The sequence below is a fragment of the Epargyreus clarus genome, unplaced genomic scaffold (genome assembly GCF_041222505.1).
Source record: "Epargyreus clarus isolate Ecla_fem2 unplaced genomic scaffold, WU_Ecla_fem_2.2 ptg000009l, whole genome shotgun sequence".
NCBI classification, from domain to species: Eukaryota; Metazoa; Arthropoda; class Insecta; order Lepidoptera; family Hesperiidae; genus Epargyreus; species Epargyreus clarus.
In genome coordinates, this window is record NW_027332217.1 from 8209595 (window position 1) to 8231862 (window position 22268).

The 22268-nt window shown below is 35.1% G+C and overlaps 1 protein-coding gene across 4 annotated transcripts; it reads right to left on the minus strand.

The window, feature by feature from the left end:
- Positions 1 to 1316: 1316 nt before the first annotated feature.
- On the minus strand, positions 1317 to 21883 carry Iap (inhibitor of apoptosis protein). Of its 4 annotated transcripts, XM_073076639.1 has the most exons (4): positions 21616 to 21883; positions 20537 to 20676; positions 11072 to 11209; positions 1317 to 3925 (listed from the first exon to the last, which is right to left on the minus strand). In XM_073076639.1, exons 3-4 carry the CDS (start codon positions 11133 to 11135, stop codon positions 2850 to 2852), a joined length of 1140 nt encoding a protein of 379 aa, XP_072932740.1. In that variant the 5' UTR covers positions 11136 to 11209; positions 20537 to 20676; positions 21616 to 21883; the 3' UTR covers positions 1317 to 2849. The 4 variants fall into 4 exon arrangements, with proteins under 4 accessions (XP_072932740.1, XP_072932739.1, XP_072932742.1 ...); XM_073076638.1 differs by lacking the exons at positions 20537 to 20676; positions 21616 to 21883 and adding an exon at positions 11428 to 11559; XM_073076641.1 differs by lacking the exons at positions 11072 to 11209; positions 20537 to 20676; positions 21616 to 21883 and adding an exon at positions 10018 to 10470.
- Between the last annotated feature and the right edge of the window lie 385 nt (positions 21884 to 22268).

Here is a 22268-nt window from a genome sequence, read left to right on the forward strand (position 1 = left end):
AGATGAGCCGCTACCCCTGAGGACTAAGCTGGAACGCCTCGGAAAAGTCTGTCTCCCTTACCACACGCCGCCACACGCAGCCGCCAGAGTCGAACCACAAAAGGTTCTACCACCTTCAGATGGGTTGTTGTATATTGTCTTTGTTCAATAAATAATCTCACACTGCCTCCGTTTTCTTTTCTTTTTAAGTAGAGTATCTACCTTTTTTTCTTTTCTTCAAATTCAATTGTTCGTATGTATGTGATTGTTAAATCTTTCAACTGAATTTTAAATCGGTTTACCCTACCCAATTGCCCTTAAATTTTGCGAACGTATTTCGTCTTAAATAAAGGCAATGCTAAATAGATTAGCCACATCCGTCTAATTTAAAATATAGTCCAATTATTTTTTATCTAATGTGGATTTTTAAAAGGACAGTTTCTAAGAGCAATAGGAAAAAAAATAAAAATGACAACTAAAAGTTTAGTTTTAGAAAAACATACTTTATCTTATATACTATTAGAATATATGTTACATAAATATCGCAGCAAAATATCAAGACATGTTGAAAGGCGTCGGGTCGTTAAACGAAGGCGTACATTAAGCAAAAGGGAACTACACTCGCTTTATACTTATAGGCGCAACCTTAAGAGTCTTTGAAAGACCCACTTTACTTATTCATGTGTGCAAGCCTTGTTTCGACCCTCACGTAAGGCCGGAGTAATTGGGCGCCATTCTGGAATGGGTATTTTCGCTTTTTGCAGTGCGCTCTGCTCACGTTCGCCGTACGTTGTACGTGGTTGTGCGTAGTAAAGAATATACGATTAACAGTATTTAGATTCTGCTTTATAATTTGTTAGGCGTAGATGCTGTTCCTTTATCTTATCCAATTTATGTGTGCTTTATTATCATTATCGTAATTTATGTATTATTTGTACTCTTCACAAGACCTTATTAACTACTATCAAAATATTTCACTGCATTTTCTGGCTTTTAACTACTTATCTCATTGGGTAACTTTGTTAAGGGATAATTTTATGTAAGTAAATAAATTCTAAATAGGGCATCCCTTACTTGGTATTAAGTGATCGTTGTAGTCTCATTTTTAACCGACTTCCCAATGGAAGAGAGGTTATCTATTCGTCGCGTATATATTTATACTTTATTAAGAGCTTAAATACCAGCTCATCAAAATAGCCCGACATTTGTTGTACCGAAAAAACATATTAAAATTATGTTTGTAAAACCCTGCAGTAGAGCAAGCAAATCCACAAAGGTTTGCTTGTAAATCTAATTAATAATCAAGATCTATGAATAAATTGTAATAAAAGAAGGAGTTGATTTAACATTTTTATCTTTATTAATAACATCAACAGGATGAAATACAAAAACAAATACTTATAAATTCTCTTAATAATATTTTTTCAGTGATATTATTAGCAAAGTAAAATTAGAGTCGATATTATTAGTTGCATGGAAAGTGAGATGATATGAATTGTTTCATGATTAAAAAAAAATCGAGCACACAGCCAATAGTTTTAAAATACTTGTATTTTTGAACATTAAACATATTTATGTTATGTATAACATACTCATGTTCACTATTCAAAGACATATTGTTACATTAAGGATTTTACCATTTCATCCTCCCAGCTTTCCAACATTACTTTGGCTTTAGATGTTTTTATTTAAGGAAGTTCTCCCCAAAGAGTTTAAGGAATAATTAAAAAAGCAGTCGATTCACTTGTCCACAAAAAATCTTACTTTTGATCAAAAAACATACTTGTAATTAAATTTTTCGATCATTTTTATGATGTAAGACATAATCATATTACTTGATGAGTTCACTTGGGCACATGTGAATCGGCTAAATATATCTTTATTCATACCTTTTCTACATTTGGAAAGTAAATAATCTTAGGAAAAATTATGGGATGCTTGTGCTTATCATTATGTCTACCTAACAATCTTCGATGAACAACATTTCATAATTCTCGATACAATACAGGGCTTATCACTGTGAACAGCAATAATATAAAATCTATGATAGAGTATTAAATTTAATTTTTTAGAACACTATTCTTAATAAATGTTAATTACTCAAACTGAGAATAACAAGCTCGAAGGAGAACAGACGGTGAATAAGATAAACAGATAAAAATACTTTAAAATTAGAAGATAATAAATATTATTAAAAAGTCTTCAGTGACCTTTATATTTGCCTCATAAGTACCAAAACCCGTGAATTATAAGGTCTTAAATATTTGCATTTATCAAGAATTAGGAAATGCTGTCAACTTTTTGTTATTGTCAAAATTAAATATTCCCTGGAACAATTACTACATGTCATTATCCCACTAAATGCATTTTATAGACAATATTGTAGATTACTTTTTCAAATTACTAAATCAACTTACACGGCTTTAATTATTTGTTATACTCATTTAATTCTGTATTTCTAATTATAAATTATTTTGGTAATAATAATAGTTTACAATTCAATTTAAGACAACAAAAAATCTGTATCAGTTCTAGATTGTTGTTGAACTAGTGTTTTCGTTATATTACTTTCATTTCTTTCGGTGGGACAAAATGATAAGCTAAGTTATTTACAATTGATTATGTACAGAATGTCATTTATATCTTTAAATAATAAATAATTTAAAATCAGTTAACATGTACAATTAACTTCTCCTTTGACAAACTCGGCGTTCGACCGGAGTCCTGGAATTGCCCACCGCTTCATATTTAAATATATTATTACATATATATTAAATCACAGCTTAAGCGGTCAACGCGAAACGTGGTTTCAGCACGCACTAGGGCTGTCCGGTGATTTGACTAGTATCGAGTCCGTCGCTGGGCTCTCCTCACGAGAAATACAATCGCACTGCATTTTGGAACGTCCTACGGCACATGGGGCACTTATCGGTGGCGAGAGCGCACTTCGCGCAGGCGACCACGTGACCGCACGGTACGAAACATACGTTACGTTCCTCGACATAACAAATCTTACACAGTTTAGAGTCTTCTACGGTATTCTCTTTTTCTTCACTTTCACTCGTTACAGTACTACTAGCGACAGGAGACGATGTTGCGGCTGCGGGTTGGTCATTGTTACTTTCCTGTGGCGCGCGAATCACACAGGCATCGGATATTACTTTTTGAACGTAATCTCGCCCCTTTACGAGCTGAACGTAAGCGCATCTGTGAAACCAACGAGCGTGTTGTTCCCACGGTACGTCGTCATTCTCCCAGTCTTTTAAACCTCCGTCACAATAGAAACATTTAGTTTTATCGCCCTGACCGGTGTAAAAGAAGCCAGCTTCCGCCAACTCTTCAGGTTTTTGACGCATACAACGGGGCCAATCGTTAAAGGTCCGCAGACGAGCGGCGACCGACGCGTACCGTGGGTGGACGGGGCCAGGCATCCGCACGGCGTTAGCAGTAGGAGGAGCACGGACACCGCATTCATCACGTCCGTTAGATATCGGGGTATCAAGTGGAACATTGCCAGCGCTAACTTGTTGTTTTAAGAACGGACATTGCGGCGCCCATCTCTGATGGTCCCTTGCAGGATCATCGCCCTCCACCCAGCGCATAATTTCGACCTTACAAAAGGCACATCTCACTTCGTCGCCGCAGCCAAGATAATAAAATCCATTTCGTGCCAGAAGCTCAGGGGACAAAAATGATACAGGCCATTTGTCGAAAGTCTTGAGTCGTTCATCTTCGCGCCGCATATCAGGCGTTTCTGGGTAAAAGCCGAATGTGTCGCGGTTGTCGGTTTTGTCGTCTGAAGGAGAGGAAGCGGACGACGACGCGGAAGACCCGGAACTTTCGCAGCCTGTAGTCGTCAGTCCAAGTTGACCTACGAGCGGTCGCCTCTTTAAAAACTGGGTCACCATTTGATTCGTTAAGGGTGACGTAGCATTGTTCGCAGCCACTGAAATAAAGAGAAACAATATTGTTAACTTCATTTTTTAATTTTACAATTAAGGTATTAGGGAAATGGATTTTTCTACTCTTCTCCTAAATTGTGTGTTGCATAATCGCGATTGTTTATATTTTTTCCCATTAACGATATTCGTTCTAAATTCACACATTACTGTGTTAACATTTCATCCTTCTACTGCTTTAAAAGAACAATATAAATCATGAGAGTGTCATAAATAAAGTTTTGCCATGTGTTAGTGGCAGTGTGGATATATCGATGTGGGACAAGGCGAGTGACGGCAAGTGTGTTCGAAAACAGTTTCACATAACAACAAGTTCGCGGCAGCTCGGCTGGCTGCGTCATCCACATTCCATTCCCGCAACCTCCCGCGCCCCTCCCACCGCGTTCCCCGCCAACGTTGCACTCAGTGCGCATGCACCCAATGCTCGCGATCAATTTTTCACCTCTACCGTAAGTATATGGTCATATGTTTACACGAAACACCCAATGAGAGGAATAACACGTCATACAAATATTTCCAAAGGACATCTTGTAAACATTTTGGACTTCAGATAAAAAAACGTCCTCAAATTATCAATGTATTCACGAAAACTTGAAATATTTTATGTTTTTAATATTTCTGTAGCTACTAGTTTGAAATAAGTAAAATAATTTGTAACAAATATGAACGATGTATGATGCGTGATGATGTAATGAAACCATGAAAATGTTTATGAACAGTAATGGCCGCACCGATCAATATTTACCATTTTTGAGCTTTTGATCGACTAACATAGGCATTTTAGGTATTTGCAATACACTCACTGATATTCACGTAATACTACAAACACTCATTTCAAATATGAAGCACAGAAAAACGACACAATTTGAACGAATACTAGATTTTTCGGAATACAGTAATGGCAGTCGACTTGCGCCAAGCATCGTTGGGAACTCATTCGGTGTCCAATAGTGGATTACGTGCTACAATGACTACCCCTGCGCATGCGTGTACAATTTTAAGAGGGTTCGAATTTGTCGTCGTGGGGTGTAAAGCACAGCTGTGCGGGGTCGTTGCTAGGCTCGCCCTTATTGTATTTGTAACATTTTCAGGGACGACGTCAGCACGTTACTCGACCTATAGTAACGAACTAAGGCTATACAAATGCAATGTATTTTTATGCATGACTTATCTTTATTATGTCATTTCTTTATAAACATTAGGACTGATAACGTGTATTTTCGATCCAGTCTCAAAAAAAACTCGTAGTGATGTCACATGCACTTAACAGATATTTGTGTGTGACCATCACAGTAAGGGGCATATCTATTCATATACTTATTCATGTCTACTCGATACGATAAACAAGCAAGGAGCACGAAGGGACGACGCGGGAGAGATGTAATTCTCAATCAGGCGAACGTCTGGGGCGACGTTGCCGCACCGCTCACTGCCGACCGGATTTCATTCATATTTGTGACGCGGCGTTGCCGTCTTCAGCGGAAACCGCGACCACACAGCGTAAAAAAGGGCCTGTGGAATGTGGCAGTACTGCTGGGCGGGGCGGCGGCTAAACAGTACCGAATAAAAAAGTGACGGTGTGGAATGCGGACGGTACTTAGTAGTAAGAGTAATAAGTTTAACGTTAGCTGTCAAAATTGAACCTCCACTCTGTATAGCATTATATTTGGGACCTTCAGTGTTATGTTATTTATTTATGATCATAGTACATTACTGCCTTATTCAAAGTTCTTTGGGAAATACATATGACTAAAATTTTTGATAATACATATTTAAACTTTTACAATACTGCTTGAATGGTTCGTATAACGTGCGAAAAATAAAAACGTGTCTCCAGACTGCCAAGCGACTTCTAAAAGCCGGTGTTCGTGTTCGGCAATGCTTTCACATAGCCCGAACACATGTTACATGTCGGATAAAAAGTGAGACACGATACTAACGAAAATAAAACAAAAGGCTCGCGAGCAAGGTCCATGGTCGGCGCAAAGAGCAAATGAAATTCAGCATTGTGCCTTAACTCGGGAGAGCGGCGATAGGCGGCGCCGGCGAGCGGAGTACAGCGTGGGGAAGGGGACGGGGCCATGTTCTCATGCCTTTGGGTGGTCGGCGCTCGGCTTTCGAATTCCAATGCCTCGCCTGTAGCGCCTACGCACCACTACGCGCTAGACACTGATCTCTTTAATGACTTACTCGCGTCTTTTCTTCAAATTCATACGTATGAAAACATAAAACCGCTTTTTCAAATGACCATTCATGAGTCCAGGGAGGGGTAGTCTTAATGAAACTACATGAATGAGTTATAGGCATCGGTCGCCGCCAGCCTATCCAAACATTGGTTTCCGTCATCATAAAACATTAAAAATAAACCGAGCGATATACGGCGGTAGACGGTTACGATAACGAAGGAAACGAACATCCGCCAGATGGTACGTTGAAACTACCTTCCGTTGCATATTAAGGGCTAAAAAAAATTTGAAAGAATCCATAGAACTAATAACCAAACAATGAGATACATAGATGAAGAAATAGACGAAAATTGTCTTCGATGTTTAGATATGCAAATTAAAATAGTTGCAGTAAAATATCCAAAAACGGGTGAGTATTATTAACCGGTAGAATGTTGGAGATGAAAATATTCAGGCCGGCTACATGGAAGAAAGTCGCGCGGCAGTCTTGTGTAGTTATGTACCTATCTAATCATACTCTCGCGGCCCGCGAGCGACTGCATTCCACGCCCGACGTTCCCATCGGCGACCGTAAATGGTAATCACCCGCCTTATAGAACACTCCATACTGTAATGTACCCTAATACTTGAGTATGTGATGTAGATCTAACTTAACTCAGCCCATTAAAAGTTAGGTCCAGAATATGTATTTAATTTTTAACAAGAGCCAAATATGTTGTTTTGATTGATAATAACACTAATCATAATATAATAATATATTTCCGAATTAGTTGTGCTTTTAGGAAAAATTTTCTTACCAAATTTATGAAGTTAATTGTTGTTCAACCAATGTATTTAGTGACATTATCTCAAGTGCAGCGATCGTCCAAGACTCTCGATCAAAGAACTTGCATCCAGTTACTTTTATTTTCTGAGTGGCAATGAAGCAAAGGTCAAAGAGGGAGAACTCATGACTTCACCAATGTTTTGCATTATTTGCATGTTTTGCTTAATCTAATTTTCTTATTAGTGTCTATATATATATATATATATATATATATATATATATATATATATATATATGTATATGTATAATAGACACTGAATACTGGTTCCGGTGGTTAAAAAAACAACTCGTATCTCCAATACTGGAGGCTTAAATATTTTCTATACAAGACCAATCTATTATTACAAATCACTTTGAACGAGATATTATGAAGAAAACTGTAATTGGTAAGTGTCGAGAATATAAAATGATAATAGAAAATGAAACAGCTAAGCTGATCTGGGAGATGCCGGTACAAACTGACAAAACAATTTCATACAATAGACCAGATATCATTTACATTAATAAACTAGAAAATCATGCTTATTTAATAGACATCTCAATTCCATCACATTTAACATCTGAGCCAAAAAAATAGAAAAATTAAGTAAATATCACCCACTTAAAAATGAAATAACTAGACCAATAATACTAGGAACCACTGGAATAATAGCCAAAAGTTTATATAGATATTGCAATAGACTAGACTCAAATATAAACATACAATTATACAGAAACAAGCCGCTATTCACACCAACACTATATTATCAAAAATTTTAGTGAATAATATTGAATTGGGACTGAATCTCCTTCTCCCTAAGAGTGTCAGGGCGGGGGCTTCAGATTTTACCGACCTAAAAAGTCGAGAATGGGAAACTATACCATACATTAAATATTTTATTTTTATTCTATAATGTGCTAATAAATAATAATAAATTATGACTGCTTACATATTACTTTCATTGATAAACTATATTACATACTAACATTTAGGTAAAATATAATTATGTTCATTAAATTAAACTACTTTCACCTAATAAAATATTAAGTGATAAATTATAATAACCGTGTAAAAAATCGACAATTCGTCTCCACTCATTCCTTGTCCTAGTGAGGAACCTCATTGAAAAAATTAATGCATTGTTTTTATTGCTTTGTAAATTCGACTTTATTTCATCCACATAAGGTTGAATTTGATATGATATATGGTAACCAGCAATTGCTTTTGGTAGTATGTTTTGAAAAAAAACCTTGAATTAATGGCCGTAAGGTTGATTTTGGAATAATGTTAGATTCTGTCACTTATAATTTTATAAACATGTTTGACACTACTTTTAACTTCATTTTTGTATGGGATTGTATATCTAGTTCCTATTAGTGATGGAAGTTCCAAATGTTAAAATTAGAAGTATAGAATATTTAAGCATGTATAAATTCAAAATATATAATTGTAAAGGAAAATATATACTGTATATATGTAACGAGGAAAACATTGCAAATTAAGTAGTCTGCAGTAGTTTGAATCATTGCCCACAGATGGCGCTAGTAGGCACGTTACAACAATAAAGTGCCAAGATTCACAATGGAATATAATAATGAAAATGATGATAGAAATAATTTTTAGTATGCATAAAAATAGTATGGTAGAATAAGCTGCTGTTTAGAAATAACCTATGCACGTACTACTAAAGTATAAAAATATAATCATGTCATTTGAATTGCCATATTAAATCATTATGAGAATTACAACTTTTATACTTTGGAACTATATTAGAAACTAAACATAACTAGTCTACTATTAGATAATTTATTTATAAGGTCACGTTACCAAATTTGTTAGCTAGAGGCTCCATTGGGTAGATTATAAAGCAAGGCCAATGGCTGTATGACTAATGTAAAAAACTGCCATAGTTGTATACGACTTATATTGAACTATAGAAATCATAGAGGAAGTGCTAGAAACAAACCAAAGAACAGTCTACAAAACTTTTGCTTAACTCAACTGTCATAAATGGTATTTACCTTGATACAATGTAAACAATTACAAGAATTGTAATAATAACTAAGAATCATGACAGCTGGGTACTAAAGTGCAGTCTCATTTGATAATTATAATGATAAACACTTTCACAGAATAGATAATTATTAAAACTAATGACTGTACATAACTACAGATTAAAAATGTACATTGTCTTGTAAATGGCCAGTACCTCAATGTTAATGGTATGTTTGATTTTTAATTCACAGAATACACCATATTATTAATTTTATGAAAATTTAATTTGACTAAAAGTAATTTAATTTGACACAAAAACACTCCTGTATGTTAAAATTATTCCTAAGTAAATAAGGAATTGTATTGTTGAAGCCTAAAAAGGAAACCTTAGCAATGACAAAGCTCTTTGTAGCTACTTCAAAATATTTTATTTTTCCTGTTAATATATAATTAATTCCAAGAATTCAAAGTATTGCAACATAAAGCACAATGCAAAATATAAATATTTTATTTATTTATGAGCAAAAATGCAAAATTAAAGGTCACATTGTTTTTTTTTATTAACAAGTAGGTACACAAAATTTTACTTTAAAAAACTGGGTAACTTACTATAGGAGCAATAACAGTGAAGTGTAGTTTAAAATTAGCTACAGAATGGTATATACAGTTCATTTATTGTTATATTCATTAATTATTAAAATCTATTTTCTAATGAAACTTCAACAAGGTATCTATCAGCTGTTTGTCCTTTGACGAAGATACAAGAAGGTAGGTTATGCAAAAAGTATTTTAACGTATGCATATTATCGAGACTTTTACATTAGACCCATATGTTTAATTATTTATTATTTTCCATTTATCTAGTTATACATTTAATATTTTGTCTGTATTTGCAAGCGGTATAAAAACTAACCTAACCCTTTGGCAGCGGAAAATTACAAGCTTATTACCTAAAGTTAAATAAATGTCTACTGAAGTATAAATCTAATTAGACCATCTACGTAAACACCGATTCAACTCAACACTCAACAGTGACGTCGCCCTCGTTCCAAATAACAAACATATGAATAGGTTATGTAAGAAAAAAATTACCTCTTAGAGAGTCCATTTGTAATCCAGGTAATAAGTATCCACTAAACAATATTTTAGCACATTAACTTGCAAATTACAAACAGTTATTATTAGTCCTCACTCTCACTGAAATTATTGAAACCGATAACTGAACATCACAAGTTTTCCATGAGCGCGAAACTCGCAACTGCCGCGTCGTTCGCTCGTCGGTCGGACTTAGGCCGGTGACGTCGATAGAGCGAGTGAGCTGAGTGAGTTACGCACGCGATACGAAACAGAAACACTCGACAATTCATTCACTCGTTGGAGTCGTTGGTGGTCAAAAACTGTACTGTCTGCGTTCGCGCTCGGTCGCGTAGCACTAGCAATAGTTCAGCGCGGGCTGCAGGCTGTGCTGTGGCTGGTCTTTCGAATTCGACTACGCCGCGTAGCGTCTTTCTCTACATAAATTCAATTCATTTCGTTCGTTCGTTTATCGGCTCGTACCTCGCGATTGCTTACAAGACTAGCATCGGACACGAGGCTTTCATTCGAAATGTTTACGTTCTCGGTCTACGTTTAACTATTTATTTTACAGGTCTACTTACGTATTATACCTATCTACTCCTATCTCGCAGTCAGCTGTTTCCTCCCATTTTTCTTTTACAAAAACAATGTCGCTCACATGGATTATGTCATGCAAGATACATGCAATGGCTTTAATTTTTGACATTACGCAACTATGTTACGTATAAAATATAAGTGTAGCAAATATTTATTACATTATTTGATAGTTAATATTTTATGAGACTAAAATTAAAAATTAAACCTGAAAAAGCATGTACGTAATGGTTTGATAAGTAAAATAATACTCATCAAAGACGTAATGTTACCTAATATACAAAATAAAATTAAAACAATTCAATGAATGGCATATATTATCATAAAACTAATGTGTCAAGCATAAATTTATAAACCTAATGATAAAATAAATGTACAACAATAAATCTCCAACCAACTGTTACAAGTTTAGATAAACAAAAATAGCCTAATATGTTCTTATTAGTGATCGAAGCCTAATATTCAAAGTACTTACATGTAGACTTTGATGTACCCGCCACTTGTCCATCGTCATTCTTCTTTTCATTCTTTTCCGCCATTTTTGGGAATTTACTTCCACGAATTGTCTTCTAATGTTTCCTCGGAATATTCCATCTTGAAAATGTTGATTTGACTGTAAAAATATAATTAAAATAAAAATATTTTCTTATCGCATGACAGATACGTCAACGATCAACACAACACTGTCGCGTTCGACAGATAACAAAAAAGTTAATCAACGAAACATGAATAAAAATATACGGCTGTATAGCATTCCTACCGACTAGGTAGAATGTTAAAACCTGTCCTATAAAAACAATATTATTATTTAGTCTACGGCAAATGTATTACCTGAGCAGTTGATCAATCGTGTGTGAAGGAACTTGCGAGATTAGTCGCAATAGGCACTGTTGAGTAGCGAGCTAGGTAGATACGTCTACCTACGTAAAATGTTATGACGATAGGTTACGTAAGGAAATTGTATCGTCCACAATGACATTCATAAATTGCATTCATCATTATGTAGGTACCAAGTAGGTAATGAGGCGAGGGTAGATGTACCACTTGCGGTATTCGGGTTTTAGATTAAAATTTGTCATTATAATTATTACTAAGTTAAAATAAATTAGTCAACCAAAATGTAACTTTACGTGAATATATTTTTCATATTTGAGATATCAGGTTTGTAATGTTTTCCCATTGTCTAACAAATTCTACAACATAGAATAGCATTCTTCTATGCTGTTACGACACTTCATGTTTTTTTTATATATAAAATATAGGAGTAGCAGATGAGCATGCAGTCCTGATGGTAAGCGCTTACTGCAGCCCATGGACATCTGTAATCAACCACAGATAAGATTAGATATTCCTCTCTAAGGTCGGCCACAGATGCGCTAGCGGCACATCCCCCCTGAAGACTGAGCTGGAATGCCTCTAAAAAGTATGTCTCCCTTACCACACCCTTCAATCAAGAACACAGCAGTGCTTAACACTGCTGTCATGAGGCAATAATTGACTCAATTTGTACGCCACCATGTGGCAAATGTGAGATTCTGATAATTATGATCTGTAACTGACAGCAAATTATCACCACATTGCAGCAAATAAAGATATTTCATTTAATTTCATTTCATTTCAGAATTAGGTATGGCGGTGGTGCCGCCGGAGTCGAACCACAGAAGATTCTACCTTCAAAAAGTATGGCCGAGATAATGCCTGCTCTCGGGTGGTTGTGATTTTACTGAAGTGTCACCATTACTACGGGTTTTTCTGACTTTTCACAGGATGACCTCATGCATGACAACTTATACTAGAGATATCTCTACTTTAAACTAGAGAATTAACTAGACAAATATATCTCATGAATTTCAGGTAGGATACAGTTCTATGTTCTGGATCGCTCTTACACAATATTTGATTGAAATGACGCAGGTAATATCAAGAGCAGATGGTAATGACGTTCACCGTATTATTAGAGATTCATAAAAACATAATAACATTGGAGGTAAAGTTTGGCGCGGCGCGAACGCAGGTGCCATCGCAGCTTGCTCGTGCGCGGGCGAGCCAGCTGCCGACGGCCACGTGCTCTGCAGCTGTCGCCCTCATCCCTCCAACTTCGGGCAGATAACAACAATATCGTTATGTATTGTCAAAACACAAAGAAAGTCCAGAGCACGGCTTGAAACGAGGATCTTCAAAATATAATCGTCATTAAAATATAGGACTTCTAGTCCTATCGTATGTGAATTAGTGTATAAAAGCCTACGACCAATATTTTTAACAGCTCTAATAATGGTCATTTGAGTCTTTTACGAGATCATTTTTACGTTTTGGTCATTACCCATGCTATAAGTGGATAAATGTCCTTTAAATCAAAATTTAACTTACGGCTCTACACGGTCTACACTGTGTTCAAACAATGATTCCTAGTTAGAGACATTTTATAATACTTATATTATGTGTATCCTACATTACGTATCTTTATAGATACTACCTTTCGTCACGGAACTACATTGACGAATTTTACTTAAAATAACCTATGACCATTTAAAATGAGTAGCGCTCTAAAAGTATTAATAAAGTAATGAATACCTTATCTGTATTCTGTACTAATTTCAGTTAATTAATATGATTTGTATTCTGATGACTAAGATCTTCCTCATTTTTTCATAAATAAAAAATAAGAAATAACCTTTGTCTTGGGATTGGATTCCCGTTATATTTCTCCTGATTTGGGATGTGTTTTGTAATTTGTGTGAGCTGCAGACGCAGTAGTGACGTGACTATTTGTCAAGTGGGCGCCATTTGTAATCTTTTTTAGATAAAAGTTACCTCATTGTTTTGGCATGCCAAATAGTCATTATATGGCCGTGCCCGCCCTTGTCTTATCGTATTTCCCACCTTATAATAATAATGTAGGTAACCGTTTTACTACATAGCTTAGTAATAGTTAGGTACATCTATTAACTAATACAGTTAAAAGTCTACGAAAATGCGTAGGAATTCAATAAATAAATAACGCTTTCTACGCACATACTCCACAATAGGAAATTCCTGTGTCGTGAGTGCCTTGGGTACACAAAGACGAGAACAAGTAAATTTCTGTAAATATGTTAAAAGTTTTAACATCACGTGAGAGTTATGAAAACTTGAAATTGGTCCAATTTAACGCATGCGCAGCTGATATTAGACGCATAGGGTAATGAATGAACTGAGTATGATACGGAACAGAACTCGTTTATTCATGGCTTAACAACATAGGCAAAGAGCATAAAACTAGCAACTGTTTTTTTTTCCAATTTATTTAATACCTAGTTATGATTCTACGCAATGAAAGTACCAAACGAAATAGCTCACGAGTGGACAAACCTAGTAATGAACATTTATAACCTATACTAAAGAATTTATTAAATAGTGATGATTATATGCAATGAAACTAGGAAACGAAGTAGCTCACCAGTGGACATAGCTAGCAATGGACATTTATAACCAGTCCTAAAATAAGTCCAGACTTACCTGAAGTTGTTCACGGGGCATTTCACCTACGAGACTGAATTAAAACGCACGAGCCTCGTTTATGTATGCAGGCTACATACATATCTTTACAATATTTTGCCAGGCACGATACGCGTTTGATACGCTCTATGTCTGTAGAAGCTCTATAGTCCATTGAATTTGCCCTATAGTCCATTTTTGTTTAATTTATTTTCTACTATTTATGCACTTATGTGTTTATTTTATTACCATTTATATATACATATATGTATACAATATTATTAGTATATTTAATGTACTCTTTAGTGATATACATATTTGGTTTTGCTAGTGCCGTCCTCGCTGATCTCTGCTTAACCTAAAGGTTGACTGGTAGAGAATGCTTATAGCATTAAGTCCGCCTTTGTACCATATTCTAGGTATAGGAAGATTAAATGAATAAATAAATAAATTTGGGTTGCAATTGTCAGAGGACGCAATTTTACGTTTTGGATCTCAAGAGGGCTTAGTGTAGGTAAAGCTAAATCCTAATATGTGGGGTCGCAGTTGCTTGTCCTTCGCACCCCTCTTGACATACAAAAAATAAAATTGCGTCCTTAACCAAAATCAGTAACATTTCAATGGACTATTATTCCAAGTGGTATTCTAAGTGGTTGTTGGTGGTGGTGGTTCTAAGTGGTAACTGGTACCAACAAAATAGAACCAAAACTAATTCTACCACCGTATAAAGGGATACAAATAATAATGTAAATAATATTTAACAAACACGACTTATGAATATTTTGGAATTAACTTGTTATGTATACTGAAAATTGCTTCAAAGCTGCCTATTTCGATTTATTTATTCCATCTGAAGGAAATGCCTATGCCTATATGTTTTACCTATGGGGTCATTCAAGTATTACGTAAGCGCCTTTAGGGGGGCGGGGGGTCTTTGCTTTGCTTATTTTGGATGACATGGGGGGTAGGGGAGTCTAGATGATGATTACGTCATCGGTAGTTTGTTACTTGTTTACACGAATGGCAACCCTCACATTGTCTTTACTTGAAAGCAAAATGCATTTTCGGGGACTCCCGCAAATCATGCATACGTTTAGGCATTTTTTAAATTATAATTATAACAATACAATTATAATATAAAAAATAAATACATTAATTGAAAAATGTTTACGTAAGCATGGGTGAGGGAGTGAGACCTTTTCTTACTTTTGCTGACAAGGGGGATGGGGGGGGGGTAAATAATTGTCATAAATCTGCTTACGTAATACTTGAACGGCCCCTATATACCACGTTGATTCACATCCTTAGTGACCAATAACCTAGTTGTGGTATTAAACGAACTTTTTCTTGTTAATATTGTATATAAGGCGAATCATTCCGTTTCCAACACTTTAAACGGAAAGTTAATACGAAAAAAGCAACAAGAGGTCGGTTTTGGTGCTTTAATCTTTGAGAGAGCAGCGAGCCAATGGCGTGTTGAGGCGCGGTATGCGGCCTTCTTTCCCAGAATTCCTCTCCGATGGATGGAGTTGGTCTCGCATCTCGTATGAAGTACCTACCAATTCTGGACGTAATATTTAAAAATTGTTCTTTCTACTTTTAAGGATTTGTACATTTTTGCTCTGTTTTTTTCTTTGAGTATTATTTTGTAATACATTACCTGTACAATAAACCTACACCTATTTATGTAAATTGTAATGCATTGAGTATGCATCTCACATTTATTATACTGAAAGTGCTAAAAAAATGAAAATTTTACCTTTTAATGTTCTTATTTTTTCTCTGGTTATTGGTACTAAGTTGTCTACGGCCTACATCTATGGCCTACTCTCTACCTAAACTGTTCTCATTTAGAAATTGATGAACTAAGTTCAGGATGCATTAAAACAAATATGCATAGATTAGTAAAGATTACTCGCTCCTAACAAAAAAATGTAACCTTTTGACAATTGTCACTGTCATCTATTTTCATGTTTGAAATATGTATATTAAAAAAAAATGTAGTTTTTAGATCATTTAGGAATGAAACTATATTTCTTCGTTAAATTAAACGTCTGACAGAATTGACTTTAACGGCTGACAGAATTGTCAGCCGTTTAATTCATTTAATGGCTTCCTTCAATTACAAGGCGGTGAGATATCTATACTTATCTATGCAAATAGGTACAACTCTGCCTTTTGAGTTTTAGGACAAAACTCAAAACCTAATCAAGTCAAGCCTTATTACATCAATTTAAAAAAAGTGTATTAAATGGATGAGTTACTAAAAAACCATGAAGTAATACTTCACGTCTTATCGATTTACTTCCATCAGAACGAAATATCCAAGCGAAGCGTCTAACAATATGAAGTGCAACACAATACGTACACTATTTTTTCCTATCCAAATCCGTTACATTCCATTCCCTGAAGCTGCGAGTTGGGCACGGAGCTATCTCGGCGAGATTTCGAAATTCCAAGAAAGGCAGAGCCTTATAAATTATCTCAAAAGCGCCGACGCGGCCCTATAGCCAGAATGTTTTTTTACTCCACAGGTAGGCTGGCGCTAAGAAGTCAAAGGAATTTATAGCGCGCCTCACTCAGTTTGGTCCTAGTGCCGAAAATTGGTAAATTACATAAAATATACGTATTTTTCTTATGTCGCAAGCTTTATAGTTAGGTTAGTTTACTTGTTATGGTTAGGTTAGGTTAGGTTATTCTTTTTTACATCTAATAAATTAAATCATATCTAGTAGTAGCATTGATTTGTGATAAGGAACTGTATTCCCTTTACGAACTTTGCCTTCATAATCCAACCTAAAACTATGTTAAGAATTTTATGTGATAAATAGTGATGTACCTACGTGTTACAGTTTACGTAATATACAGTAAACGGTAACAGTCGATGCATCCTTTACATTTCGTGTTCAAAAGTATCAAACAGGCGACCGTCGCTGTTTCTACACAAACCGTAAAAAATATGCGTGGTGCTGGCGTGCACCACGATTCTTGGTAAATAGGACTCTTGCACCGAGCGAGACATTCCCGACGCAGCCCCGAAGGTCGCTTCACTAATAATAGGGCCTATTGTGTGCAATGGCGCCCCAGCGTTGCTTACGGACCTTAATATTTTATGTGCAGCCATTATATTCAGTTCACATGGCAACAGGAGTTATAGTTTAAACGAGTTTTAGCACATGGGGATTAATTTTTTCACATTTTCCGTATTAATAACGCCTTACGAGTGATTTTTAAATTTTACTCAAGAATATCTCCCAGCACATAGATATTTTCAGGGTATGTTCCGACATAGTTCAAATTGCCCCATGTTAATATTATACATTGGCTTTATTTCTGTAAATAGTTAATAATAAATAGTCTAATATCACGAGTTCTATCTTTAAAGGCATTTTCTATAACTTGAGTACACGTTTAAATAGACACTGCTGCAAAAAGATCGTATTAGACATAAGTAGTCTGGATATAAATAATTCCTAAGCAACATTGGTTTTTAAAAGAAACTATTGTCATGATATTTTTATACCCGCGTTGAACTACTACTACAAGCATTTGAAAATACATCTATAAAGCATGAGCTAGTCGATAAACTTATACATAGAAGAGCCGAGAACCATGAAACAACGGCTCTTTAGTTTAGCGATTACATTGCAATCTGGAGCCTACAGTTGTTCACGAAGGTTTGTATTTCGTTGACCGTGGTTCTCAACGGATGGTGTTCTTAGGAATTTGGGGCATACTGACTCAACGCTGATCTAATCCCTTCCCTGCTACTCGGAGGTAATCTGCATAGTAGAGAACGTGGATATTGAATGGATTAACGAATAGTGTCTGCTCTCAGAATAGTAGATTACATTCCTGCTCAAAATTGGAGTGACGGGACGTAAAATTACTTATCATTTAGGTACATTTAGACTCAAATACCAATACCTAAATAATCCGTTTAACATCCATTTTAAATAAAAAATACCCATCTCCTGACTAAAGAGTAAAATTAATTAAAAATATTTCAAAACAATATTGTATTTGAATTGCTCTTTGTGGTGATTTTTTCCGTCTATCCATTCTATTCCAATTCTAGAAAATAGCTGAATAACGTTTGAGAAACTTGCACGCAATCTATTTAGCTTTCCAGAGCCATCATTTCGTTTTTACATGAAAAAAATTACACGTCTTGAATAAATGCACTCTCTGGTGATTAAAAATATTTATTTGAATAATCTTTGATCCATCATAATAATATTAAGAGCAATCTTAGCAATACTTTTATAAAAAGTATAAGATATCATTACGTGACTTTAGAATAGTTTAAAAGTGTACACAAACGTGCAGCGGTAAGACAATAGAAGTATTAAATCGCAAACTAAGGATAAGATTACAAAGGTAGTCGCGGATGCTGTGAGAAACAAGAACGTTAAATTTTCTTATGGTGGTTTTTAACCGCCCCCATGCCACGATGACATTTAAAATATGCTTTTATGAGTAATTTTTAATAGTCTGTCAAACACACCTACATACGATACGGCGTCGTATGGTGACACGTTCCGACGTCGTGTAACGAAGCGATGTCGTTGAAATCTACGCCTTGAATCGTAATAAAACTCGACATCGTGAAAAGAAGAAAGAAAGTTTAGGAAAATACTTGAGTTTTTTTCCCCAGTGATTTTCATCTCATTCATTCGAGAAAATAATTTAGTCCAATATTTTTATTTGGAATGATGAAAATCACTTTAACAAAACGTAACGCGGGATTGCATCACCAATTTTATGACGTCATGATGTTTTAAGATACGTGTCGTTGATTTCCACGACGCGATATCTAATTCGACGTCATTGCAACATGCCACGACACGACGCCGTATCGTGTGGAAGTGTTTAGCCCTTAACGAGACCTAGCAAAGTTAAAGGGAAGATTCTTACCACAATACCCGCATCCAAGCTCTGAAAGGAACTCTTTGTTGCCATCGAATATATTTACAAACTCTATAAATAATAACTATAACACTATAATGCCCATTGTGTTACTGTACCAGCGATGAATTGTGTTTTATTTATAAGCAGATTGGAACTTTAGTTGTATATCATTTTTATATACTGTTAATATATAATTATATGTTTTTGAAGCAATTCCTCTTGGCGCATTTTTTCACTTTTCTGCAACCCAAAACTGTTGATACCCAATGTTATTTAAGATTCTTTATGACACTGCCGTAATCAAATGTCAGTTAACTAAATCTCGATTTTTGTGTAAGTGCTACAGGACTTAGTTATGCTGGCTAAACTAGTGCATGATAACGCATTATGCTGTCTATAATTATCGCCTCTAACTATATCGTTTCTCTTGAATTAATCAGGAAAAGATATTGAGCAAGATCTTTCACCGATTTTCACCTGCTATCCAGACTGTTACGTTCCTCAAAGACCAGCAGATAGTTCGTTTAACTCGTAGAAGTGCATAATAAATTAGTAGCCCTATTAAAGACCCTATTGCTCAACTACCATGACAATGATTTTCTCATGAAAGGACGTCATCAATTGTTCTATGTACTATGTTCTATGTACTTACTAATAGTTGCCTAGCATGTTGCAATGCTGCAATATTAAGATGACCTTGGTATGATGATGCGACGTTTTATCTCATGTCAGATAACAAACAAACAACTTATATATCGATGACTATGTTTTTTCACAACAATCATAGTTAAAAGGGATTAGGGAAAATAACCTCTCGGAAGTTTGAATTAAGAAACCTTTTTAAACCCGCCACATTATTTGATAATACATACATTACTCGTATATAGGTACTATTTGAAGTAAACTATAATGATGATAATGACTTGGTTAAGTTTTTTTCATTAAAGAGGGCGTTAAGCGTGATATTGGCCGATGTACGGCATAAATTTACTGATTTAGGCAGAGGCACTTCATGCAGTCCAACTTAGTCCTAACCTAACCTAACCTAAAGGAAAGTTTTGATGTTGTATAAGATAATGTGAAACTATAATGGCGACAGCAACGTAAGCAAGATTTGTTAAGCATTTTTACTTAATTCGACATGGCAAAAAAACAGAGTTCATCATAAATATGCATATTTAGACATTTACACCATGTTTGCGTGATGCTAATGACTATCTACCCACATTATTTAATTGCGAATGAATATTTAACAATGCTTTGTTTTTCCTTTGTAAAGCAGCCATTGGCTCGTAAGAATAGGTACTTAATTATAAATCTTCAATAATTATAAATGATGAGGAATTAATAAACGTAAATAAGTCAAGAACCAAATGACATAATCGCCAGTTATTTCATTTTTTTGTTGATTTTGTTGATATAAATTACGTAGTTACCTAAACTGATATCTGGTTTAAAAACATTCAGAAATGAATATGCTTTTGGAGATTTCATGTTTTTATTAATTAAAAATAGCAAATAAAACGTGTTTGAACAAGTTGATGGTACTAACCTTATTATAAAAGCGAATATTTTTTGTTTCTGGTTTCTGTTGCGCAGTTCGTTCGATGGAAACAGCCACGGCGCAACTACACGAGGTCGAACGCCTGGCATTGCCAAATTTGAAGAATGACGTCACCGCACTCCTCCCAGCTACAAACCGAAACGAATTCTTTGGCGAACATCGACTTCTCGCTACATTAGGTGTATATAAACGAATAGTTCATATAAATAGTAATGTATCTCAAAAGCGTCATATAAATCGCATTAGACAAGTATTAGCAATACCGTATTAGAATCTAATAAGTTACAGTCAACAAAAACGGTCACGTTTGCTTGCAACTTGGGTCGATGTCTCCTGCCATCTTTAAACAAGAAACAAAGAGCGGCTCAAATTACTTTTAAGCTATGTATTTACTCGTTGATTACCCTCTAAAGAGCAGCCAGTAATAATGTGATACCATATTTTGTATATAATTTTATTGTATTCTCTTATCTTTGTAAAAAAATATTTTTTCTATAATTATTTTTATCGCCTGATATTTTTTCTGAGAATGAAAGTTCATGGCCGAAGACCTCTGCCAAATTATAGAGTTAGTCAACTGATTTTTCCTTTTAGATAAGAAATGAGATCACTTTTGGTTTGAGCTAAGTATATTGTAAATAGATCACTAAAATGTATATTTTTTACTTTAAATACAAAATATGTATTATCTGAAACCAATTGTACACGTTAGACAGATAAAAAATAGTTTTCACGTTTTTTATTGCGAAAAAAGCCACGTGACCTTACAAATGGGAGTTATCTTAAAATGTTATTTTAAAGGTTAAAATGCAATTTTATATAGATCTGTATAGCTGATCGAAGATGTACAAGACACATTAGCTGCAGTCGGAGGATCTCGTTTCACTTCGCTTTACGCGGGAGTCACAATGGACATTGTGTGCATCGCCTTCAGGGAAGCAAAGAATGGCCTCACTACATATCATTATGATACAGAGCTATTGTGCCTTGGAAAATACAAACACAGATGTGAGACACTGAAAGGGGCATTCAATAATATATTTTCTACTATACACAAATATACATACGGGTACATATAGATATTTAGTTTGATGTTATGATGGTGGTTCCAGCATATCATTTTTAACGTAACTCGAATTTTTCAGCGTATGATAGTGTCCAATTGTATTTTCATTGCATTGTCCTTCAGAGTAAAATGTCACATAGATCGGTGGTGCTAATGATGCTAGAGATAGAAGAAAAAACAATATTATGAATAAAATACTTCCACGATTGCGAAAACCCCCGAGAAAGTTAGAAAACAACATTTATAAATGTTTCTGAGTTTGACTAGCAGCATGGCCTTATTGATTTGCTGTTGAGTTTGATTTTTTTCTTAATGTCAATACAGTAAATGTGCTAATCATTGCGGTGCGAGTTCGCATCGCATTATGACACAAATCGCTGCAATGAGAATCGATTCTCAAGTTCTTACTATGTATAATACGAGCCTGTAGATTTTTACGATGCCACGTCACTTCGTAATTTTGTTTGATTCTTATAAATATCATGATCATTACCAATGGTCATTTTCCAATAATTACGTCCTAAACTTAGAAACTACCTACCAATTCTAAGCATAGAACGATCTTGAGTAATGTATCCATACGAATAAATAAACTTAAATAGGTAAAGAGGGTAATGATTGTTCTAACAACCGTTCTATATAACTTTTTCCTAT